Consider the following 27,009-nt stretch of genomic DNA (forward strand, 5'->3'; position numbering starts at 1 on the left):
TGCTTAAAACAGGATGAAAATTGTAGCCGCACTTTGTTCTTTATACATGTAGTATATTTCTCGATTCAAATTATTTTACTTAAGGAGAATTTCATACCGTTATGCAGCAAAAAAAAAATAAAATGGAACTTTATGTTGCATGCGTCTTTATATCGTCACAGCACGTTTGACGTCATGTCTGTTTACGGGCGTCTGTTTCCCGCGCTGAGATTAAAATAGTTGCAAAATGCACATCTCAACGTAATTGAGCATAAAATAAAAAGAAAATTTGTTTGTTTTTCGTGAATATAGAATATATCTCGCCTCGAAGTGAGAAAATTTTCACATTTTCACTCGCGCTACACGCTCGTGAAAATATTTGAAATTTTCTCACTTCTCGGTGAGATATATTCCATATTCACTCAAAACAAACTAATATCCTCTATTTATTTTATGCTTACTAATGAAATACTGTATTATATCAAATTAAAGAAAGAGCTGAATACGGTCTGCGTATCACATGAATAAGGGTGTGATAAGAGTCTTTTATGTAGAGAAGTGCTTTTTAAAAGATTTTCCTTGTTACAATTGTCGTCTGTATATGAAAAGGTTTCTTGCTTTTGTGACTTATTCAGATTGCATATTAAAATGAGTACTTTTTGCTTTGATATATTTGTTATAAATTATTTAACTGATTTATTATATATGAATATTTTTCTTTAGTATGGTATGCAAATATTGAACTCAGTTGAAATCTGTTTTATTATGTATATGCTATATACTGACTGAATCTCATTACACTGAAACGAAGGTACGCTGCATACAGTTTATCTATGTGGTATGCCTACGTGAAATTTTGCTTATGAAACAGAAATATTAAAATAATTACAGTTGTAAGTTTTGCTTGACCTTCACTTTTTTATAGGTGTGACGTCATTGTCCAAAGATTCACGAATAGCGAATATGCCTTTGTTAAAGCGGGATTAGTTGACCTATTTTAGAAATAAATAAAAATAGTAAATAAAAAAAATCCTTTAATTGATTTTTTCTCATGTATTCTAATCAAACTTGATTTGTAGCATCTTTATTAGGCCCGCAGCCAACTTTGTTCAGCCGGCACATTTGACCCCTTTTAGGGGCTGCTAGAGCTAAAACTAGAAATGCCTTTATACAGCGCCTCATGAACAGCTTGGTGGATCTTTGTCATACTTGGTCTGGCGCATCATTATAAGGTCCTCTTCCAAATTTATTTATATAGGAACTTGGGCCCTATTAGGGACCACTATAGCTAAAAGTAGATATGCCTTTCTTCGCATTAACCACTAAAATGTAATGGATTTTTATCAAACTCGATGTGTAACAATATCGTAAGGTCTCCTGCTATTTTGTTACAAATGGGGATAGGGACCAATTTAGCTAAAAATATAAACACGTTTAATGACCTCTTGTCATGAACCGCTTCATGAATCTTCATCAAACTACTGCTGTAATTATTCGGCTAAGGATAAACGAGACAAAATTGCAACCCTACGAAACCTTTGCGAAAAAATAAAAGAGAACCATTTAAATTGTTAAAGTGCGGTGTTTAGTTTTGCAGTTTGAAAAATGTAAGATGAAAGATGAATGTTAGATGAAAAATTCATAAACTTCTTTCCTTATTACAATTCGCCAACCATCATTTTTAAAGATATTTCTTGTTTCTTTTACCTTTAATTATGTTGCTAGCAAATCTGTAGGTCTGATAAATTGGGAAATATGTGTACACGTATATATATGCTGGACTGAAGATTAGCATTTTTATCATGTTGAAATATTCGTAATTTTAAAATGTCAAATGTACTCCAACGTTACCATTTGAGGAAGAAACAGAACATTGACGAATTTATGATCGAATGGCAAATGAAAATGTTTGATACAAACAATTCCAAAACAGATCTCGAATCTTCTTAAAATTGGAATGCTTTGAAAACCGGAAGTTCTCTCAAATCCGGAATCCTCTAAAACTAAATGTTCTCAAAACAGGACATATATCAAGCATAGAATCCTTTCAAAGAACCAGAAATTTCTCAAATCCTATAAAACTGAAATCCTCTCGAAACCAGAAAAAATTCAGATCGGACATTCTTTAAACAACTGTATTCTATCGAACCCGAAATACTCTAAACTTTGACTGGAATTCTCTCAAAACCGGTATCCTTTCAAATCCAGACTCCTTTAAACCCCGGCATCCTCTCAAAACTGGTCTCCCTCCTAGGACCAAAATGACTGTGTGCCTTTACTGGTGGTTCGGATGCCCAGTTTACTTGAGTTTGTCAATATATGAGGGAAAACACACATATTCAGTTAACGGATGCAATTTGCCATCAATTGTTAAATTATTAAACTATTTAAAATTGATAATACTATTTTGAAATTCTTGTTACCGAATGACTTTCATTGATTGTCTGCACGCATACACATCGAGGGCTGGGAGTGAAGCTATTGTTCTTTGTTTAATATATAGAGTTACACAATAGTGTACTCTCAGCCCTCGAGATATGCTTAAATATATAATTTCTCAACATCCCTTACTTTGTGTGGAGAGCGATATCACAGGGGGTGGAAAATCCTGACCTCTGTACTGGTTGAAATCGATGGACACGTAACATTGGACCATATTTAAATAAGCTCTAAGACGGATTAGCCGGGCTTTGTACAGCGCAACCGCAATAGAATAACAATCGTCAGGAAGTAAACCAGCATGGGGGCCGCAGTCAATTATATACAAACAGTCATTACATCACATATTTTTTTACCAAAATTTTAAGATTACCCTGACTATGAAATTATTTAAGAGAAACATTGATTAACAAACATATATAGTATTAATGCAAACAAGCATTGCTTTTGTTTTGTTGTTCTATGATTTTTACCAAAATGCATCATATTTTTCAGTAGATGACAAATATCCATGTTTGTTCAGTTTTACAAATTTTGATTTTGGAAGCAGGTTATATTGGTACTTACAAAATTGACACGTTTAGGTTATGCAAACGTGTTCTCATTTTGGTAAAAACAACCACTCTTGAGATTAAGAGTTCATTAATTTCATTAAGTACAATAGGTTCATTAGATAGACACAAAAAAATCTTAATAGACAACATAAAAGAAAATTATGTTCCTTAAATTCAAAAAAAAAAAAGGCTGTTTTAAGGACAGATTATTTCTGAGACTCCTTTTACTTATATTTGATAACAATGTGTACATTCTTTAGTTTAAACAATATTTATTTCCATCATTAATTATACACAAAGTCAAACAGTTTGTATAGCAATAAACAATAACATGAACATAGGTTTCTAGTCTAAGGATATGTAAACAAGCCTATAGAGGCTTATATTAATACAGCTCCTTTAAAATTTGTCTTGCGATGTTTAGTGTACGACTACTTAGGCAAACATATTTTGGGGAATAAAGAAGAAGAAAAAACATGATTAGAAAAAAAAACATCAAAGAAGAGGGGGCATAAGAATCATAGGATACATTGTTTAGAAATACTTCATAGATAAACTAGCAAGAAAGTACATCAATCTTAGAATATACTCACTTATCCTGCTGAATTTGTCCATCTTTCATTTTGGACAGTATCATTAGCTTTACCAAAAAGATACTGACTGAATGTCGAACAGTGTAGATCATGATCAAACTGCACGGATGTGCAGGCTGATCATGATCTACACTGGTCGCAAAGGCAGAATCAATCTATCCGGCATGATACTAGCTAGAATAGGGGTCATATTTCGACTTTTTATCAGCATCAGTGTCTCGTTTTTCTCAAATGAAGTTGTGCGAGACCGTGTTGTCAATAAGAAGGTACTATACAAAAGATAAAGGGGAGTAAATTGACTTTGCAGTGTGTGCAAAATCATGAAAACGGGTTGTTTCCCTTGAGTGATTTGGTTTAAATCCCCAAAACATCAAAAATGTTTGCCCCCTACAGTATAATTTATATGGCCACCCTTATGCGATCAAGTTTCGTAAAAATAGTTTTAACTGCTTTATTGCGTGTTTATCTGCACTCAACAGTTATCAGATGTTTTTTTTTTTTTTTTTTTTTTTGGCCGATAGGTTATATTTATGGCCTGACCTTCTAGAGTTTATATTTAAGTACTTTTTTGTTCGCTGTTGAGCAGGGTTGGCTGGGATTTGGGACAGTATAAACATTTTATTCCATGTTAAGGTAAAAATGGACGCATATGTGTGATACAACCGTTAACACAAGATATATTCTTACAGTGGGATCAGTGAAGGTGAAACTCATGTGTTCTAGTACAAAATTACCCCTAGAAAAAATATTAACCCCTGTAATCATAATAGAATTACCGTATATCTTAATACAATTTGTATAACGATGATATGACGGTGAATAGATTCGTGACGGACGCAGTTACATTACTTTTGGATCAACCCCCGCACGAAACAAACTTTCTCTAAATAAAAGCCGAAAGTTATTACATCACAGCGCTTCAAAGGTTGCAGTAAGTGACGCTGCTTATATCACACTACAGGTTCAACACAGGATTAACTGAACAAATGTGATTAACCAGTGTAAAAAGGATTTGTAAAACATTAGTACGCTACAATAGTACATTTGTACCTGAAGCGCGGATAAGACTAATATGTAATATATAATAGAAAATAGTGTCATAACGGAAAAATACATTTAATATTGAAATATATTCTGTAATTGGCGGAGAAAAATAAATACGCGAGACTTCCAAATAGTAAAACAGTAAGTACCCTCTGTTTAATTCTGTATAGCCACTAGAACAAAAAAAGTTTTAAATTTGGTTCATGTAATAGATCTATCCTACGTCAGTTGTAGCCATTTATTAAAGCTTAGACCACGTTTTGTTTCTACAGTGTAAGATAATTTTAAAACAGTACTGAAAAGAGACTAACTGAAACTGTGACAAAACACATCAATTCTGGATTCCACCTGCCATCTTGTAGTTTAGCTGTATTTATACCATTACTCAAAGGTTTATGAGGGCGGAAAAGGTAGGTCACTAGGTTGTGGGTATTTAAAGACGCGCTACAGGGTAACTGTAGTCTTTGGTATTTCCATGCTGGTAACTATACGTGATTTGCATGAACATATTGAGAAATATAAGTTGGCACATATCTTAGGCAAAGACGATGTGTTTAATGTCTAAACATTTTATTGAATATCTGTATCAGTATACACGCTATTTGATATATTTAGAGTTTAGACCATACTTTGTTTCTATAGGGTACGATAGTTGTTCAGCTATTTTTTTTAAAGATTATTACAAAAAAAAAATGTTGAATAAATAAGATTGCACTGAGATGAAATTGTGAAAACAAATTAATTTAGGGAAGGCGTCAATTGTCCGCCTGTCAGCTTGTAGTGTATACCAGGTTATATTCCAGTTTGTCAGAATGATTTTCACGGAGCTCATGTGGGAGGAAAAAAGCAGGTCACTAGGTTATGGTATGAGCGTTCTTCATCAAATTAACATAAGTCAATGTAAGAAATGGTCCAAAAAACGAGCAGTTGTTAGCACGATGAATGGATGATTACGGACTGGCCTGGAGATGGTTTATTTTGAAAACTACAATATCTAACGCAAACAAAGACACTTGTTTCATTGTACCATTCTGTTGCCTCCGTTAAAACAGCAGAACAGGGCCAAATTGTTCGAAACTTTAACAGGCTGTTAAACTAACCGCTATTTCATTTTTGGTTCAAAATATTAGTCTTTGTGGGAAATACTAGTTTGATGTTTTGATGTTAATGTAGAGACATTTAGGTACTCATAATGCTTAACTCATAACCTTGTTTTACTAAGTCTTCCAATTTTGAAATATAAACCTGAAAGTTCGATTGTTAGCTTAAGGGGAAATGGGACAGTTGCCTATATGTATATAGACAAAGTTTTTCCTACGGGCAGAATTTCTTTAAACTTTGTGTACTGACTGAGAATCAAGTTTGAAACGGAAATATGTATTAGAAATCATAGATACCCTGGCTTGATCTTGAGTTATCTGCCCTTGAAAATCAGAAAATACTAAAAAAAACAATTTTCAAGGGCGGATAATTCAAGATCAAAGCAAGAGAACTGTGCATTTTAACTTTTATTTCTGTTTCAGACTTCATTTGCAGTCAGTATACAAAGTTTAAAGGAATTCGGTCCATGGGAAAGACTAGAACTGTGTGGTATCATTTTGTCATGTTCATAGGACGTTTGCAACAGTCTCTATATTGACATGGGGCAAACATTTTCTTACAGAAGGAATTTCTTCTTTAAACTTTTTTACTGACAGAGAATCAAATCAGAAACAGAAATATGAAATTAAACAAACCATAGGAACCCAGCCTTGATCGAATTATCTGCCCTTGAAAGTCTGAAAATACTGAAATAAAATCTACTTTCAAGGGCAGATAATTCAAGATCAAGTCTGGGTACCTATGATTTTTGATACATATTTCTCTTTTAAACTTGTTTCCCAGTGAGTACACAAAGTTTTTAAGAAATTCTGTATGTAGGAAATTTTTTGCCCTATATACATTTACAATATGATATAGGCAACTGCGGGATTTCCCCTTCTATATGAGTAAATTATTAAATAACGATAAAACAAAAACAACAGCAAATACGTCAAGTGCATTGCATACTCTACAGTTATTTGGTAAAATGTTACTACCTTTGTCTAATATATGTCACTGACAATTTGTAACACGCATTGAAACACAAAAGAATACACTTATTCTGTACTGAGTCTTATCACAACCTAGTGACCTTCTTTTTCCGCACCTGAAATTATAAAGGAGCTATATTACAGTATGACAGGCCCTTCCAGATGTATTTTGTATTTTCATAGCTTTTATTCTGTCAATCTTGTATTCAGACAATCTTTTTTTTTCAGTCAATATTTTTTCAGTATATCTCTACGTTAAAGATTCACCACAGCCTATAGTGACCTACTTTTTCCCCCCACATGAACTTCGTGAATACTGGTATGATAAGCTATTCTGCAAGATTTAGGCCCTTCCTGAATAAATGTGTTTTTACAACTTCATCTGAAAACTTTCAGTCATTCCCATTTCAGTAAAACTTTAAAACATAGAATAATAACTATCTTACGCTATAGAGACAAAGTTCTTATTAAACTCAAATTTATCTTTCGAGAAATGTTCATAGTACTACATTAATTTAATAATATATTTCAAACATTAAACACATTGTCTTGGCGTTATATATGTCACTATCAATTTGTAAAGAGATACTTGTTATTTCTCAGTTTTTTCATACAAAGCATGTATAATTACCGTCATGGAAATTCAAAAGAATAAAGTTTATTTGCGATGCGTCTTTAACTGAACATGTAACTAAACATGGTCTTAAACAAGGTTATGAGGTCAAATCATAGGAAAAGTTTGTTAACACTCTGGCGGCCCCATTTTCAACTTGATTATAATCGATCTTTATCAGAATGATTGTCTCCGTGAAATATAAGGTATATTACCTGAGATCAAAAAAACAAGGTCTCTAGTTCAGATAATAGAAAAACTTTGTAAGCACTATAGAGGCCACATTTTCCATTTGATCTTCATTAAACTTTGTCGGAATGTTTGTCTATATGATTTCTAAAGTAAATTTAAAACTAGTTAACCTAGGTTCAAAAACTAGGCCACATGGTCAAATAATAGAAAAAAAATTTAACATCCTAGATGCTATATTTTCCATTTGTTTTTCAGATTGTCTGTATGAAATATAGGACAGTCTGGTCAAGTTTAAAACTTGATTATCTGAAGTCTTAAACTAGGTCAGTAGGTTAAGTCATTGGAAAACCTTGTTAACACTCTAGAGGCCACATTTTCTTCTTGATATTTATCTAACCTTGTCAGAATGTTTGTCTATAGGAAATCTATGTCAGGTTCGAAAGTGAATTGTCTAGGTCAAAAACTAGATCACTAGGTCAAATCATAGGAAGACATTGCTAACACTCTAAAAGTCACATTTTTATCTGATCTTCATGAAATTTGGTTGAAGTATTTGTCTGTTAATAATCTAGGATAACTTTAAAATTGGGTTATCTGGGAAAGAATAGGTCTAAAAGATTCATTATCCATTTATACCATTACCAGCAAAGACGCTACTTAAAACTGCAGTTGGGTGTAGGGATATATACACTTTGCTTAATATGAATAAGGATTATCCGACAAGTCAAACTAAATGGATGGTAGACTTTACTTTTGAAGATGACAAATGGAAGAGTATTTATAGTAGTCCTTTTAGAATAACGAAAGATAGTAATATACAGTGGGTGCAGTTTCGAATTTCACATCGTATTTTACCAGTTAATAAGTATCTAAAAAACATAAACCTAAAAGATTCAGATCGTTGTGCTGTCTGTAAAACAGACATTGAAACAATATAACATCTTTTTTGGAGATGTAAAGAGGTTAATAAGTTCTTTGATGTTTATGTACCTCCCTTGAAAGTAAACATGTAGTTTGATAAGGGTAACGTAACAATATGTGGTTTGATAAGGGTAACGTAACAACATGTAGTTTGATAAGGGTAACGTAACAACATGTAGTTTGATAAGGGAAACGTAACAACATGTTGTTTGATATGGGTAACGTAACAACATGTGGTTTGATAAGGGTAACGTAACAACATGTCGTTTCATAAGGGTAACGTAACAACATGTGGTTTGATAAGGGTAACGCAACAATATGTGGTTTGATAAGGGTAACGTAACAACATGTAGTTTGATAAGGGTAACGTAACAACATGCGGTTTGATAAGGGAAACGTAACAGCATGTAGTTTGATAAGGGTAACGTAACAACATGCAGTTTGATAAGGGTAACGTAAGAACATGTGGTTTGATAAGGGTAACGTAACAACATGTAGTTTGATAAGGGTAACGTAACAACATGTAGTTTGATAAGGGTAAGTTTGATAAGGGTAACGTAACAACATGTGGTTTGATAAGGGTAACGTAACAACATGTAGTTTGATAAGGCTAACGTAACAACATGTAGTTTGATATGGGTAACATAACAACATGTGGTTTGATAAGGGTAACGTAACAATATGTGGTTTGATAAGGGTAACGTAACAACATGTAGTTTTGATAAGGGTAACGTAACAACACGTAGTTTGATAAGGGTAACGTAACAACATGTCGTTTGATAAGGGTAACGCAACAATATGTGGTTTGATAAGGGTAACGTAACAACATGTAGTTTGATAAGGGTAACGTAACAACATGCGGTTTGATAAGGGAAACGTAACAGCATGTAGTTTGATAAGGGTAACGTAACAACATGTAGTTTGATAAGGGTAACGTAACAACATGTGGTTTGATAAGGGTAACGTAACAACATGTAGTTGATAAGGGTAAGGTAACAACATGTAGTTTGATCAGGGTAAGTTTGATAAGGGTAACGTAACAACATGTTGTTGATATGGGTAACGTAACAACATGTAGTTTGATAAGGGTAACGTAACAACGTGTAGTTTGATAAGGGTAACGTAACAACATGTAGTTTGATAAGGGAAACGTAACAACATGTTGTTTGATATGGGTAACGTAACAACATGTGGTTTGATAAGGGTAACGTAACAACATGTCGTTTCATAAGGGTAACGTAACAACATGTGGTTTGATAAGGGTAACGCAACAATATGTGGTTTGATAAGGGTAACGTAACAACATGTAGTTTGATAAGGGTAACGTAACAACATGCGGTTTGATAAGGGAAACGTAACAGCATGTAGTTTGATAAGGGTAACGTAACAACATGCAGTTTGATAAGGGTAACGTAAGAACATGTGGTTTGATAAGGGTAACGTAACAACATGTAGTTTGATAAGGGTAACGTAACAACATGTAGTTTGATAAGGGTAAGTTTGATAAGGGTAACGTAACAACATGTGGTTTGATAAGGGTAACGTAACAACATGTCGTTTGATAAGGCTAACGTAACAACATGTAGTTTGATATGGGTAACATAACAACATGTGGTTTGATAAGGGTAACGTAACAATATGTGGTTTGATAAAGGTAACGTAACAACATGTAGTTTTGATAAGGGTAACGTAACAACACGTAGTTTGATAAGGGTAACGTAACAACATGTCGTTTGATAAGGGTAACGCAACAATATGTGGTTTGATAAGGGTAACGTAACAACATGTAGTTTGATAAGGGTAACGTAACAACATGCGGTTTGATAAGGGAAACGTAACAGCATGTAGTTTGATAAGGGTAACGTAACAACATGTAGTTTGATAAGGGTAACGTAACAACATGTTGTTTGATAAGGGTAACGTAACAACATGTAGTTTGATAAGGGTAACGTAACAACATGTAGTTTGATCAGGGTAAGTTTGATAAGGGTAACGTAACAACATTTGGTTTGATAAGGGTAACGTTACAACATGTAGTTTGATAAGGGTAACGTAACAACATGTAGTTTGATATGGGTAACATAACAAAATGTGGTTTGATAAGGGTAACGTAACAATATGTAGTTTTGATAAGGGTAACGTAACAACATGTAGTTTGATAAGGGTAACGTAACAACATGTAGTTTGATAAGGGTAATGTAACAACATGTGGTTTGATAAGGGTAACGTAACAACATGTAGTTTGATAAGGGTAACGTAACAACAGGTGGTTTGATAAGGGTAACGTAACAACATGTAGTTTGATAAGGGTAACGTAACAACATGTAGTTTGATAAGGGTAACGTAACAACATGTAGTTTGATAAGGGTAACGTAACAACATGTGGTTTGATAAGGGTAACGTAACAGTATGTATTTTGATAAAGGTAACGTAACAACATGTGGTTTGATAAGGGTAACGTAACAACATGTAGTTTGATAAGGGTAACGTAACAATATGTAGTTTGATAAGGGTAACGTAACAACATGTATTTTGATAAGGGTAACGTAACAACATGTGGTTTGATAAGGGTAACGTAACAACATGTATTTTGATAAGGGTAACGTAACAACATGTGGTTTGATAAGGGTAACGTAACAATATGTATTTTGATAAGGGTAACGTAACAAGATGTAGTTTGATAAGGGTAACGTAACAACATGTAGTTTGATAAGGGTAACGTAACAATATGTATTTTGTCTGGTAATATTACAGAAGAAATAACAAAAATTACTAAATGTTACACAGATAAATACATAATATTTGAAGCGTATTCATCAATTGAATTAGGACTTAGTTCGGTAGGTAAACGATTTGCAAAAAGGGTACTTTAAAGCAAGCTTGTCTGAACGAAATTTTACTACTAAACTTTTGTAGCTTCATTTTGCGCGGATGCGCAGTCTGGTCTGGATCCATGCGGGTCGCAAATGCACTATGTTGGTTTTCTCAAGGTGCGACTCAATTATGTGCTAATTTAACAATGACGTTTCGAAAAACAGCATTTTGAAGTCCGAGTCAAGTTATATTGCGTATGAATTCCAGAGACCACGTGACATACACACATTTATTTTCTGGGTTGAAATACTTAGTTTTGTACAATTCATATCCAATTAATGGAGCTTTTACTTCAGAAGTTTGGCAACTATTTCAGTTAGATCAGTTAGTTTAGTTTATAAAAGTTTGAATCACTTCCGAGTCCGATTCTAGGAAAACCAGTATGAAAAGTCCTAAAGAAAAGTTGGGGTTGTGATCCCAGAGGGACTCAACCCAACAGCCTTGGGATTGAGAGTTTTATACGTGATGTAAGTCTACGACCTGTAACAAGATATTCAGTGTCGTGTAAATACTAAATTAGTGTCGCCAGCTTTAAAGGTCCATGATGCTTTAATTTCTTATTTTAAAAACAGATAAATCAGCTTTCCAAATATATGTTATGCTTAATAACATGGTTAGAAAAGTACTTCTTTTAATAATGCAAATGATGTTATAGCTATAGCCATAAAGGGAGGTAATAAAAAAATATATTCAATAAAACATTCTAGTATATTCAGCAATATTCAAACCTTTATCAAATTTCAAAGTAATTATCGGAAACAGGATTTAACAAGAATTTAATGTATTTTATGTTCAAAACGAAAAATGCGGCAGCCACGTTTTAAACAAAGGCATTTGAACTGTAAAAAAAATGTTGCTCATGTTTTGTGTATGTTGTTTCAAAATAAATATCGTTTAAAGAAAAGAAAGGCATTATGAGCCTTTATGTTTTGTTTCTCCTATAAATAAAAATGTATGTTACTTCAAGTGTGAAATTATAACAAAAATTGTAAATCAGCAAATTCTCTAGAATTGTAAAAAAGAACATTTAAAATCTGTAGGGGCACAGTTGAATTAGGCTGCATAGTTATCTTTTTTATATGTTGCAATTTTGACATTTACTGTGAAATACATGTTAGTATTTTTCTAACTGCACACAAAATTTCAAAACAGTTTTGACAAAATATCAAGTGTCTACCATTTCACCCTTATGTTGCATGCTTCTCAGATTCAAGGCCACACATAGAAGTCAAAGTAATGAACATTCCTGTCGTATTAGTAAATGACCTTTATATGAGCCGCGCCATGAGAAACCAACATAGTCACGGGGTGACCCACGGCGTTTGCGACCAGTATGGATCCAGCCAGCCTGCGTATCCACGCAGTCTGGTCAGGGTCCATGCTGTTCGCTATTGGTTGCTCTAATTGCAATAGGATTTGAAAGCGAACAGTTTGGATCCTGACGTAGGCTGGTTTGGATCCATGCTGGTCGCAAATGCACCATGTTGGTTTCCTCATTGTGCTGCTCATATATAGGCCTCAGTAGCTTTCAAAGCGTCTCGTTCACAAATTTTAGGCGATTTAATCTATAAAATCTGGGTACCGTGAAAGTAGCTGGTGGTACAAACTACCTTAGCACGAAGTGCTCAAAGGTCAGCTTTTGTGATCGCCCTATGTCCGTCGTCCGTCGTCGTTCGTCTAACATTCTAGAGGTCACAATGTTGGCCCAATCTTAATGAAACTTGGTCAGAATATTACTCTCAATAAAATCTTGGACGAGTTCGATATTGGGTCATCTGGGGTCAAAAACTAGGTCACCAGGTCAAATCAAAGGAAAAGCTTGTTAACATTCTAGAGGTCACAGTTTTGTCCCAATCTTAATGGAACTTGGTCAGAATGTTACCCTCAATAAAATCTTGGACGAGTTTGATATTGGGTCATCTTGGATCAAAACTAGGTCACCAGATCAAATCAAAGGAAAAGCTTGTTAACACTCTAGAGATCACAATTTTGGCCCAATTTTAATGAAACTTGGTCAGAATGTTACCTTCAATAAAATCTTGGATAAGTTTGCTATTGGGTCATCTGGGATCATAAACTAGGTCACCAGGTCAAATCAAAGGAAAAGCTTGTTAACACTCTAGAGGTCACAATTTTGGCCCAGTCTCAATGAAACTTGATCAGAATGTTACCTTCAGTAAAATCTTGGACGAGTTTTATATTGGGTCATCTGGGGTGAAAACTAGATCATTAGATCAAATCAAAGGAAAAGCTTGTTAACATTGTAGAGGCCACATTTATGACTGTATCTTCATAAAACTTCGTCAGAATGTTAATCTTAATGATCTTAAGGTCCAGTTTGAATCTGGGGTATTTAGGGTCAAAAACTAGGTCACCAGGTCAAATCAAAGGAAAAGCTAGTTAACACTCTAGAGGCCACATTTATGACCATATCTTAATGAAACTTAAATAGAATGTTAATCTTGATGATCTTCAGGTCAGATTCAAATCTAGGTCAAGTGGAATGAAAAACTATGTCACTAGGTCAAATCAAAGGAAAAGCTTTTTAATACTCCAGAGGCTACATTTATGACTGTACCTTCATGAAACTTAGTCAGAATGTTAATCTTGATGATCTGTAGGTCAAGTTCGAATCTTGGTCATGTGGGGTTAAAAACTAGATCACCGGGTCAAATCAAAGGAAAAGCTAGTTAACACTTTAGAGGCCACATTTATGACCATATCTTAATGAAACTTGATCAGAATGTTAATCTTTATGATCTTTAGGTCAACAGGTCAGGTGAGCGATACAGGGCCTTCATGGCCCTCTTGTTATTTTCTTTTCAATGTATCCTAGAAATAACCAGAAGTATTGTGCAGAAGAGACTTAACTTTTGAAATACAGTAATAGAGAAAATAAACATTTTTCTTGCCTGACATTTCTTTTCACTCGCTGCATCATTTATCAATGTTATATTGCCAAACTTGGTGGAAATCATATCACTCCAAATGTGGGCATGTAGCTCTAAAAGCTTATATCCTTGACCCGCGAGTAAACAGACATGACATTGTGCATGCATGACCTTGGCCCAAGAGTGGGAGCATTCGTGACCGAATGGTTAAAATGGCTGATTCCCCTCGCCGCTAAAGGTGTAGACAAACCTACAATGCCTCAAACAATAACACATTCTGAAAGGGAACTACTTTTTTAGAGAGCAATGTTTGTGGGCGGGGCTGGGCAAAATAATGCTTTGAAACACATAATCGAAAATAAAAATGGGGGAAGGCAGGACTATGAAACACGAAGCAATATCAACACAAGTAAATAATACTATGAACTAAAATGGCGGTATAGGTTGTTGTGGAAATGAACTCGCTTAGTACAAAAATGGCATATCTTCATCAGAATGATAGCAAGAGCTATGAAATGTACATCATTTATTTGGTATGATACGGGGGTGTATGTGTAAAGTTTCATCCAGTTTGTGATGTGTAGTTACTCAGATTCTAACTCGTTACCAGTTGGAGTTAAAAGGTGCATAATTTAATCAGATTGACGGGCAGAGTTATGGAACTTATATGTCATTAAGGCAGTTTCATTCAGTTTGGTGAGTAACTGAGATCAGCTTTACAGTTTTATTGCATGACACTGGAGGTAAAGCAATATAGCTCGTGTGACCTCCGTCACGCTAAAACTGAGAGTGAATGTAACACACGAACCAAGTATGGCTGTCATATAATACATTTATAAGTAGTTAATCCCCATATATAACCCTGACATTGAAGCAAAGGACGGACCTATGAGCATGTATCTCAACTGTGTGTGTGTGTTTTTTTTTGTTTTTTGCTTTTTTTTTTTTGCTTTTTTTTTGTTGTTGTTGTTGTTGTTTTTTTTTTTTTTGTTTTTTTTAAGTTTCATTGGTGCATGACAAAGTCATTGATCCTTATGTTTTGGCATTGATTTAACTCGATTCATGACTCTTTTGTGCCCGGGCCTCAAGAGTGCTACTTTACATTCTAACATTTTGATATATTTCAGATACAGTGCAGTATTATTACTGTTAGGACGTGGTAGACAAAATAATCATGAATGGTGTACACATGGACGAGTTAGAAAACCTAAAAGTTAAACACGAAAATGACATCGAAAATGATGGATCTAGTTCAGATAGGGACCCATTGGATGAGTCTAGTGGCAGTAGTAGTGAAAGAGAAACATGGGGTGGACGGTTCGAGTTTCTGTTGTCCCTAGTTGGATATACAGTGGGTTTAGGAAATTTATGGCGGTTTCCATATTTCTGTTACCGGAATGGCGGAGGTATGTTTGGTTTTAAATGTCTATATGTGTTTATATGTTTATTTGTTTGTTGTTTTTTTTCTATTCCATATGACAGGCCAGAAAAAAGCTAGTATTGTTCGTGTGTGCCAGACTTTTTAATATTTTTTTTTACGTTGCATGTTATTGTATAGGGTATCCGTGGCCGAGTTGGTAAGGTTGCTGACTTTAAATCAATTGCCTCTAACCGATGTGGGTTCGAGCCTCATTCGGGGCGTTGAATTCTTCATGTGAGGAAGTAATCCAGCTGGCTTACGGAAGGTCGGTGGTTCTACCCAGGTGCCCGCCCGTGATGAAATAATGCACGGAGGGGCACCTGGGGTCTTCCTCCACCATCAAAGCTAGAAAGTCACCACTATATGACCTATAATTGTGTTGGTGCGACGTTAAGCCCAACAAAAAAAGACAGAAAATCCCTCGAAATTGATCGAAATACGTATACTTTTCCGTAGACGTGTACATTTCCATTTACGCCGAAAAGGTCTATAAAACGTATACATGTACCAACTTTAAATCGACATCATAATAGCGTTTTTACAAAGAGCAACACATGGTAATATTACTGTAAGTGTTCATCGCATCAAAAAGTTGCAACAGTTTACTTGTATTCATTTTTAGTAAAAATGTCACAACGCTATTAATTTTAACGCGATGTGATGTTGCGTGTATTTAAGAAAATACGGTTTTAATTAGTTTGGTGCGATAATTAACAGAAGACGGCATGATGTAATAATGATAAGGTCACAAGGTGTAGATCTAAAAATTAAATAATTTAAAAGTCAAACTTAGACATAATGTACACGGTAGTGCTTGTATTTATATTTAATCGTAAAGTCATTATTACTTATTGTTACGTGACTGCTTATGTGAATCGCCGGTCAATGAATTGTGCTATTGACCAGTGTGTAGTTCAACATTAAATTTTGCGGGGATACATCAAATTAGAAGAAAATGACATGGAAATTTATTTTGATGTCAGTGCAATAAAATTCTGTTGAATGACTTGTCGTTTAACAGTAAAAACTAGTGCCCGTCGGTCCTTTTGGTTCTCGGGCAATAGTTTTGACTATTGACCGGCTAGCAATTCAATAAGTGTTAACTATGTATCCCATAGTATAAAGTTAACAATATTTTTGTAATTCGGCTGCGCGTTTCATGATACATGTGTATAACGTTATATATATATATATATATATATCAGTATGATGCTTGACATTTGCTCAATGGTGCGATCTACCACTTACCATATCAACCGGGAACAAAGACATTGTTCCTTTGTACCAAGTTTGCGGGTATCGAAACTTGATGAATGTTTTCATTGTTTTATATCACGTGACTGAGGAAACTCCAGGTATATACGAGGTGGTTCGGTCTGTTGTTTTGTTCAGTTTTAAATCGCACTAATCCAGTTCAGGTCATAAGACAATTTTCCATTTCTACGTGTGGATGGAAACCATGCCCAACTTCCGCACTTATCTTAAGGTGGATTTCGAACCCACAGAAGGGCAGTTTAACTGAAGTTTGCAATAATGTTAACCATATCGGCACGGGGAGTACCCACTCCCTCCCCTATACAATGTAAAGTGATGCAACATTAATTGTTAGTATGCATATTGTACTGTTAATATTTATTTTTGTTTTTCAGGAATTGCAATTATTCCCTTCCTGCTGTTTTTGCTGATATGTGGTGGACCTCTCTATTATATCGAAGTGTGTTTGGGGCAATTCTCCGGAAAATCTCCTGTTAAAGTCTGGAACATTTGCCCGTTATTCAAAGGTTTGTACATGCATACAATATTAAGTAATATCTAAACTTTATATGCGTATAGGAGTCAACTAAAGTACCAGAAGTATTTTTGTTTGATCATGCTGTTTTGGGGTATTCATTTCATAAACACCGGAATCCTGGCAAAGTTAAACAAATGCACACAAAGGGAGGAGTGTTGATATCATATCAAAATAAACAGAAATATACACATTTTCGAAATGGAAGAAATACAATATCGAAATTGAAGAAAGGCATGACACATCTTCATGCGGCCATTCATATTTAACTCTTATCATCCTGGACACGACTGATTCAGCCTTTGCGACCAGTGTAGATCATGATCAGCCTGCATGTACATCCATGCAGTCTGATCAAGACCTGCATTGTTCGCCATTCAATCAGTATCTTTTTCTAAAGCAACCCTTTTAACAATTGATGGAACTGTCAAAATTGAAAAATGGACAAGTTCATTATAGAAATTTAGCAGGGTATGGGTTAGAGCGTTAATTTTTCGAATACTGATGATTAAATGGTAACACTCTATATCATTAGTCTTTAGCCTCCTAGCGGCAAGTGATTCGGCGATCATGGTCTGCACTGTTCACTATTCAGTCAGTACATTTTCAGTGAACACCCCTTCGAATATTAAATGGTATTGCCAAAATTGAATGATGGACCAGTCCATTTTAGAAATTTAGCAGGCTAAGGGTTAGGATGTGTCTAAATATTATGCTAATAAGCTGTTAATTTCTTTCGCTTTGTAGTACTAAATGATATGTCTGACTATCCATCCCTGTTAGTTAATTGGATGATAGGTAGACGTCGTATAAGTTGGTATGAAATATAGATGACTGTTATCAAATAAATATTGCATATACTTGTCAGCCTTGGGCTGCCTTGTCATATCTCAGGCCTTAAAATGACCCAGATGTTTTTGCATGGTCATTCGTGCGAAATACGGTTCAGTTTTTTGTTCAGTTATTGTATTTACTTTAAATCGCGAACTTAAAACTTAAGACTTAAAACTACTTGCTCGAATTTGCAAAATATGTAGTTAGAAACTGTCAGGCTCAGTTGTTAGTAAACGGACTGCGAACTGCAATAAATAAAGTACATTTGTTTTTTTTTCTGGTTTGTTTTATTGTATTGTTGGTTTTATTGCCTTGCTAGTTAAGGTCAACGACACCAGGTTGCCTTCCAGCCGTGCAGTATTTCATCACGAGCGGGCAACTGGGTAGAACCATCGACCTACCGTAAGCCAGCTGGATGATTTCCTTACATGAAGAATTCAATGCCCCGAGTGAGGCTCCAACCCACTTCGGTGAGGGGCAAGTGATTCAAGGTCAGAGTCCTTAACCACTCGCCAATAAATGCGGACGTAAGATATACTATGTTATGTTTTACATACTATGCTATTGGAATGAGTTGAACATTACTACAGGCAAGCAAGTTCTATACACCTGTATACACATGATACATACCGATATACAGCAACAGCAATATAGCCTGTAATAAATGTCATGGTAAATGTCATGATAAATGTCATTTCCATTGTGATAAATCTCATTACTTTTGGCGTTCAGTTCGAAATAAAGTATGATGATTTTTTTTTTTTCATTGCCAGGTATAGTTCGTGTTGTGATGACTACATCACTCTATGGCATAGGTCTGGTTGTGATAACTTCAACATTTTATGTTTTTTATTTCTAGGCATAAGTCTATCTGTGATAAATACAACATTCGTTTATGTTTACTAATTCCAGGCATAGGTCTGGTTGTGATAACTACATCACTCATCTATGTTTGACATTTCTAGGCATGGTTCTGATTATGGTTACTAGAGCACTTATATGTGTTCAATACCATTTCCAGCCATAGGTCTGTTTGTGATAACTAAATCACTCATCTATGTTTTATATTTTCAGTTTGGTTATGATAACTAATCTATGTTTTACATTTCCAAGCATAAATCTGGTTGTGATACTGCACCACTTATCCATTTTTTCGATTTTCAGGTATATGTTTTGTTCCGATAACCATATATCACGTCTGTGCTTTACGTTTGCAGGTATAGGAATGGTTATGATAACAACATCACTCATCTACGTCTGGTATTTCGGCACTGCATTCGGCTGGGTGTTTTACTTCCTGATAATGTCTTTTTACCCAACATTGCCTTGGAGCACTTGTGACAATAGCTGGAACACAAAGTTTTGTATAGGTAGTCACATTATTTGTCCGTTTTATCGTCAAGGGAAATACTAAATTTGAGCAGAGAAATCGCAATAAAATTGAGCCGCGCCATGGGAAAACCAACATAGTGGGTTTGCGATCAGCATGGATGCAGACCAGCCTGCGCATCCGCGCAGTCTGGTCAGGATCCATGCTGTTCGCTATTAGTTTCTCTAATTCCATTAGGCTTTGAAAGCGAACAGCATGGATCCTGACCAGACTACGCGGATGCGCAGGCTGGTCTGGATCCATGCTGGTCGCAAAGCCACTATGTTGGTTTTCTCATGGCACGGCTCAAATGGTGTTGGCGTTACAAACATTTTCAAGACTTAAGCTTAAGAGTCTGCTGCTATTACTAGATCCAGGTGCCAATCCACGCATTATTTTTAGCACAGGCTGTACCTTGGTAGAACCAATGACCTTCCGAAAGCCACTTGGATGGCTTCCTTACAAGATCTACATTCCGAACGAGTTTTCGAACCGCTATTAATTCAGTCAGTGACCTTAACCACTCGGCCACGGAGGTTCCTGTCCAAATGTATAGGGGCATTTCAGCAGGTTATTGCCTTACACATTGCTTTAATACTATTTATGACACGTAATTCCCAAATTCTTTATTCTTGATATGAATGTCAAGCCTAGATAGAATAGTCCATTGTAACTTATTTCGTCGTAGAACAGTCCACTTACCTGTTTAGGCTGATACCTTCGTATAGATAAAACCCCCAGATAAAATGCTATATTTTTCTTTTCTTTTTTCTCATTTTGAATGAAAAGATTCAAGAACTAATATTACGGAAAAGCTACTGAATGTCACAGAGAAGTTACAGAATGTCACAGAGATATCACAGCTGAAGACCTCAGGGACTGAATTCTGGGAGTGAGTATCCTGAGTTTTATATTAACCTTTAGGCTGATGGCGACAAGCGATTCCGCCGTGCAGGCTGATTATGGTCTGCCCTGTTCGCTTTTCAGTCAGTAAATTTTCAGTGAACGCCCATTCGAATAGTAAATGGTATTGCCCAAACTGAATGATGGACCAGTCCATTTTAGAAATTTAGCAGGGTAAAGGTTACAGTAGTGACATAATATTATTGTCATGTAAACGTATGCTAACAAATGCAATGCTTATATACTCTTTACCGACTATCGATCATGATTTGGATTTTATTGTTCTACAAAATCAAAAAATCAAAACTCGTTGGGTCAGAAAGTTTACAGTATATTATGATAGTAAATTGCTAAAATCATCGAAGCCCAAATGCAGATAAGAATCGTGTTTATGAACAATAGTTAAATATTTTTTATGAATAAGTTTCAAATTTTAGACGGAACGTTCTTCGCGTGTCTACGGGTATTGATGACATTGGATCAGTCCAACTCCACCTTGTTGGCTGCCTGTTTCTCGGCTGGTTTCTGGTATTCTTGTGTCTTGCTAAAGGTGTCAAATCTCTTGGAAAGGTAACGAGTTCTATTGAAGTGTTTCAAACAATAACAAGTGGTACACACAAAAAGTATCTTAAAACTGAGGTTTGTTTATTGACTGAAGTACGTTAATATGCTAAAGTGTTTACTTTTCTTAACCAAATTAACGTCAAAAAGCAATTTTAAGTATTTTCGTTAAATGGGGGCCAGTGTTCCTGCCTGATTAAAACCTACATAACAAGGCAGTCTGAAAGACAGCTAAATCCCCCGCCACTGCTATGGATAGTGAAAGGGTAAAACCTTTGATTTTAGCTGTGACCTTGACCTTGAACTAACATGGCTGACTCATGAATTCTGCACAACGTCTTGATGAGGTGATCATTTGACCAAAGTTTCATGAAAATCCTTCAAGGGGTTTAGGAGATACAGAGCTGAAACCTTTGACCTTCAGTTGTGACCTTGACCTTGAGTTGACATGGCTGACTCATGAGTTGTTGATGAGGTGATCATTTGACCCAAGTTTGATGAAAATCCTTCAAGGGGTTAACGAGATACAGAGTGGACACCAAATGGAAGGCTCAAACCTTCAACCCTTAGTTGTGACCTTGACCTTGAGCTGGCATGGCTGACTCATAATTTCTGCACATCGTTCTGATGAGGTAATCATTTGACCCAAGTTTTATAAAATTCCTTCAAGGGGTTAAGGAGATATAGAGCGGACACGAAATGGAAGGCTCAAACCTTTGACCTTCAGTTGTAACCTTGACCTTGAGCCGGCCTGGCTGACTCATAAGGTCTGCACATCGCCTTGATGAGGTGATTGTTTGACCCAAGTTTGATGAAAATCCTTCAAGGGGTTTAGGAGATATAGAGCGGACACAAAATGGAAGGTTCAAACCTTTGACCCTAAGTTGTGACCTTGACCTTGAGCCGGCATGACTGACTCATGTATTCTGCACATCGTCTTGATGAGGTGATCATTTGACCCAAGTTTTATAAAATTCCTTCTAGGGGTTTAAGAGATATAGAGCGGACACAAAATGGAAGGCTCAAACCTTTGACCTTGAGTTGTGACCCTGACCGTGAGCTGGCATGGCTGACTCATAATTTCTGCACATCGTTCTGATAAGGTAATCATTTGACTCAAGTTTTATAAAATTCCTTCAAGGGGTTTAGGAGATATAGAGCGGACACGAAATGGAAGGCTCAAACCTTTGACCTTCAGTTGTGACCTTGACCTTGAGCCGACATGGCTGACTCATAAGGTCTGCACATCGCCTTGATGAGGTGATCGTTTGACATAAGTTTGATGAAAATCCTTCAAGGGGCTTAGGAGATATAGAGCGGACACAAAATGGAAGGTTTAAACCTTTGACTCTAAGTTGTGACCTTGACCTTGAGCCGGCATGACTGACTCATGGGTTCTGCACATCGTCTTGATGAGGTGATCATTTGACCAAAGTTTTATAAAATTCCTTCTAGGGGTTTAAGAGATATAGAGCGGACACAAAATGGAAGGCTCAAACCTTTGACCTTCAGTTTTGACCTTGACCTTGAGCCGGCATGGCTGACTCATGGGTTCTGCACATCGTCTTGATGAGGTGATCATTTGACTCAAGTTTTATAAAATTCCTTCAAGGGGTTTAGGAGATATAGAGCGGACACGAAATGGAAGGCTCAAACCTTTGACCTTCAGTTGTGACCTTGACCTTGAGCCGACATAGCTGACTCATAAGGTCTGCACATCGCCTTGATGAGGTGATCATTTGACCCAAGTTTGATGAAAATCCTTCAAGGGGTTTAGGAGATATAGAGCGGACACAAAATGGCAGGCTCAAACCTTTGACCTCGAGTTGTGACCTTGACCTTGAACCGATAATGCTACTAACCGCAAAATAAAGCGTGCGCGAAAGTTATCCAATAAACAGTATATGAATTATTATCAAAAGTAAGAAATAAGCGTATGTTTAATCGTCGGCATGACATAAAATTACTTCCTGATTTTGGTTACTATGTTTATGTGATAATTTGTCATGTTCCAGGTTGTATATGTCACGGCTACATTGCCATACGTTCTCTTGACGGTATTGCTGATACGTGGCGTCACACTAGATGGTGCATGGGTCGGCTTACAACATTACTTCGTCCCCGATTTTAGTAAACTTGCAAACGGAAAGGTGAGTTGCAACCTGCAGTCTCAGAAATACATTTAAGTTAATTGTCTTCTTAAATTACGTTGCTGGATTTCGTTAGTAAGTTACCTATCAACGGAAGAATGCCTGTTAAACCGGCGGGTTGCGTTACATTCAAGGGCTCAGTGGGATCCACATGAAATTCTTTTCAGACTGAGGTAGCGAAGTTTTGTGGAAGTGTATACAAGGTCGCTGACAAAAATACAAAAATAATAACATTTTAAAATTCTGAAAATGTTTATATATAAAAAACGACCCATTTTTTTGCCGAAATAATACCTGCCGGTACATATCATATATCTGACATAAAACGATTTTTACAGGGTTTTCATGAATTTTTGCTTGTACGCAGTATCATCATTAAGTAATTGTTACTTTGCAACGAACGAATTTCGAAGGAAGTAAAATGTAATATTTTATGATTGTGTTACTTAGCAGCAAGAAAACGAAAATACAGGTTTTGATAATATAATACCTGATTTCTTCAGTGAGCTTATATAATCATGAAGGAAATCAACTGACTTTGTCAAAATAGAAAAAAAAATGCAATTTATATGGTGATATCTTATATCTCGCTAGATGTGAGAAAAACACAAGCACCGACCCAGTATATGTGTTACGCTAAAACGTCCTGGTAAAACATGTATAATGTTACATGGAATTTGTTCTTACGTGTACAATAACTTCATCATGGTATACTTTAACTGAGATATATAGGCAGTTGGATTATTTATTAAATGACGCTTTTAAAGTCCAATTTTCCACCGAAACCTCCATATCATATCCTTTTTGTCGTGGTCATATAAACGATACTGAATTAATTTTGTTTGCCAGATGTGGATGGAAGCTGCAGTACAGTGTTTTTACTCCCTGGGTCCAGCATGGGGCGGGGTTATTACCATGGCAAGTTTCAACAAGTTCCATCACAAGGCTTTAAGGTTGGTTGGTTATTTTATATACAAGTACACATGTGAATTACAATAGTAATGTTTACTAGTAAATGTTGCAAAGGTACAAATGAGCCGTGCCATGGGAAAACCAACATAGTGGCTTTGCGACCAGCATGGATCCAGACCAGCCTGCGCATCCGCGCAGTCTGGTCAGGCTCCATGCTGTTCGCTTTTAAAGCCTATTGGAATTGGAGAAACTGTTAGCGAACAGCATGGATCCTGACCAGACTGCGCGGATGCGCAGGCTGGTCTGGATCCATGCTGGTCGCAAACCCACTATGTTGGTTTTGTCATGGCACGGCTCAAATGTATATACCATCATTCGTATATAAATTTGTATTAAATCCAAAGCAATTTTTAATTTGTGCCTGAAAATTACAAAAGACGTAGAAAGACGTTTTGTCTAAAGATATTTTAAACGAATGTTTTTTCCCCACTAATTGTACAAAGCAGTATTTTGACAGGTGATTTATTTTTAGATGTTATTCTGATAATTACAGAGATACTGTTATAGCCTGTTTTGCGGATGCATTCACTGCGATATTCGGCGGTATTGTCGTATTTTCTGTACTAGGCTTTCTGTCCAAGGAAACTGGAACACCATTAGATAAACTCCCATTCTCTGGTAAGTATTTACCTGTTTTGTAACAATAAACCTTTCATTGTTTTTAAGTGAAATATCATTAAAACTTGTTCTCAAATTCATGTTAATTCTTCATTGTTTAAATATCGTAACGTTTTTAACAGATTTATAAGTACGTTCACGCATTTTTTTGTTTGTTTGTTTGTTTCTTAATGTAAGAACTGCAAAAACTGAAGTGGAATTAATTATTAAAATTATAATTACTAGAAAATACGGTACCTGTATACAATTCACACAAATACATCATTACTGTTAGAATAACGTGTGGTACAGGTGTGCTGCAAAAGTATTTTCTAAATGTTACTATTATGTATGCCATATTGTGCCACTGCTGTTCATTTGTAGGTGCGGGATTAGCTTTCATAGCATATCCGGAAGCATTGAGTAGACTTCCCGCCCCGAACCTTTGGTCTGTGTTATTCTTTGTAACACTTGTTTTGGTTGGGATTGACACGCAGGTTTTTACAATATTCTGATGGGACAATTTCACCAACCTCATTTTTATTTGCAGTAACAATTATAAACACTCTGTTAACTCACTGCACTGCTATGATATCTTTCCCATATTGTTATGCCCAGTGTAAGTCTAGGAGTTAATTGTCACAGAACTGAAAACTAAAACAAAATATGTCTCGGCTCCATCATAGTAAATTGAAACTGTCAACAGCGATTCATTTAGATTAAAACGAGAATACTATCATAAATTAGACCGAGACGTCAACTAAAAGAATTCCTTAGAGATTGTTGTTTTTTTCCAAATGATGCTGGTGCGCATTTGGTGACAAACATGTATCGTCAGATAGTTGAAGATTTGAAACCCAATTAGATTTTTCTAACGTTTAGTTTGTCAATGTTATAATCATAATTTCACATTGAAGTTCATTTGTTGTCATTCCTTCATTTATTATGTGTGCCTAATCTTTGGCATAAAAAAATGGTGAAGTTTTCCCTGACGATTCCTTTTGTTTTATATATTTTACCAAATTAACACAAACGGCGAAAAATTGGAGCGGTGTTCTAGTGGATAATGTGCCGGCTGCTCAGTCCAGAGGTCGTGGGTTCGAGCCCCACTAGGGTCACGACAATGACTTCTCATATGACACCAGTACTGGTTTTTCCAGGAAAAGGACTCGAGGGTGGTTCCAGTAAGCTTGAAGCTTTCATTACAATCGAGCTAAAACAAATTAGTATAAAACTGAACGGCGAAAAAAATCGAAGATGTTACATAAGAGATGCTCGAAATTGTGACAGACTTATATTCTAACGATTTCAAAAACTTTTAAGTTTCCGAATCGAGTATATTTTTAATAATCGAAACACACACATGTTTACTTTACGAACAAACAAAAAGAAAGTGATGAAAAACGTCCATTTATCTAAAGATGACAAGCTGTGTCTTTTGAAACTTTGTTACACATTACGGAAGGTCGATGGTTCTACACAGGTGTCCAACCGTGCCTGATATAATACTGAGGGGTAACTAGGTTCTACTAGTATCATCAACAGCTGGCAAGTCGCTATATAACCCTAACATTGTGCCGACGAGGACAGAAAATTCAACGGGATTAAAAAACAATCATCGGCACTTTTCATTCATTCTTTTCACACCATTGATTGTTTTAACACACTCTGTTGGAATCCTTGATGTTCGAAATGTCAAAATTCATAGTCGAGCGCAACCATAGTCACGTGTCGCGTGATTTCCTCAAATTACGCGTATGTATAAGGCATACACACACTAAATAGAGGACCCTCTTTAATCTATATCAAATAAAATGACCTCGTCACGACTTCAATAACTGTCTTCATTCTACATTTCCTTGAGGAACAATGCCAAATAGAATTCAAAACAAAAGTCTGTGTTGTGACCGGTGTTTATAACCGTTTTATCAGTTTGAATTCTTTATGAAAAATGCTGCGCATAATGGCAAAGATAGATATCTGTCACGTGATTTGCGCAATATTTTGCCAAACAACTCTACAGACGAGCACTATAAATCCGCTATTATCGAAGAAGGTCAGTCATTCGGTGAAAGGCACGCTTCCGTGATGTACCCAAAAGAAGACCTCACAGTGTTCAATCCTAGAGTGCATTCTGCGGGAAATGAGATTTTTGTTCATGTTTGTATTCAAACCACGACAAGCACCTTTAAGTAGCTGTTTAAATTGCTGATAAAAGCGAATATCTGGGTTGTTTTTGGTA

General features: G+C 35.9%; 1 protein-coding gene across 1 annotated transcript in view; it reads left to right on the top strand.

The window, feature by feature from the left end:
* Window positions 1-4,449: 4,449 nt before the first annotated feature.
* The window catches only part of LOC123526691 (sodium- and chloride-dependent glycine transporter 1-like), a 28,766-nt gene continuing 6,206 nt past the window's right edge, over window positions 4,450-27,009 (top strand). Inside the window, exons 1-10 of the mRNA XM_053523060.1 lie at window positions 4,450-4,750; window positions 15,300-15,578; window positions 17,242-17,373; window positions 19,433-19,585; window positions 20,374-20,476; window positions 20,925-21,057; window positions 23,064-23,198; window positions 24,048-24,151; window positions 24,664-24,788; window positions 25,152-25,264. Coding sequence (XP_053379035.1) covers window positions 15,347-15,578; window positions 17,242-17,373; window positions 19,433-19,585; window positions 20,374-20,476; window positions 20,925-21,057; window positions 23,064-23,198; window positions 24,048-24,151; window positions 24,664-24,788; window positions 25,152-25,264 — 1,230 coding nt within the window. The 5' untranslated portion in view covers window positions 4,450-4,750; window positions 15,300-15,346. The remainder of the gene's footprint in view (window positions 4,751-15,299; window positions 15,579-17,241; window positions 17,374-19,432; window positions 19,586-20,373; window positions 20,477-20,924; window positions 21,058-23,063; window positions 23,199-24,047; window positions 24,152-24,663; window positions 24,789-25,151; window positions 25,265-27,009) is intronic.

This window comes from Mercenaria mercenaria, chromosome 14 (assembly GCF_021730395.1).
Source record: "Mercenaria mercenaria strain notata chromosome 14, MADL_Memer_1, whole genome shotgun sequence".
Classification (NCBI taxonomy): domain Eukaryota; kingdom Metazoa; phylum Mollusca; class Bivalvia; order Venerida; family Veneridae; genus Mercenaria; species Mercenaria mercenaria.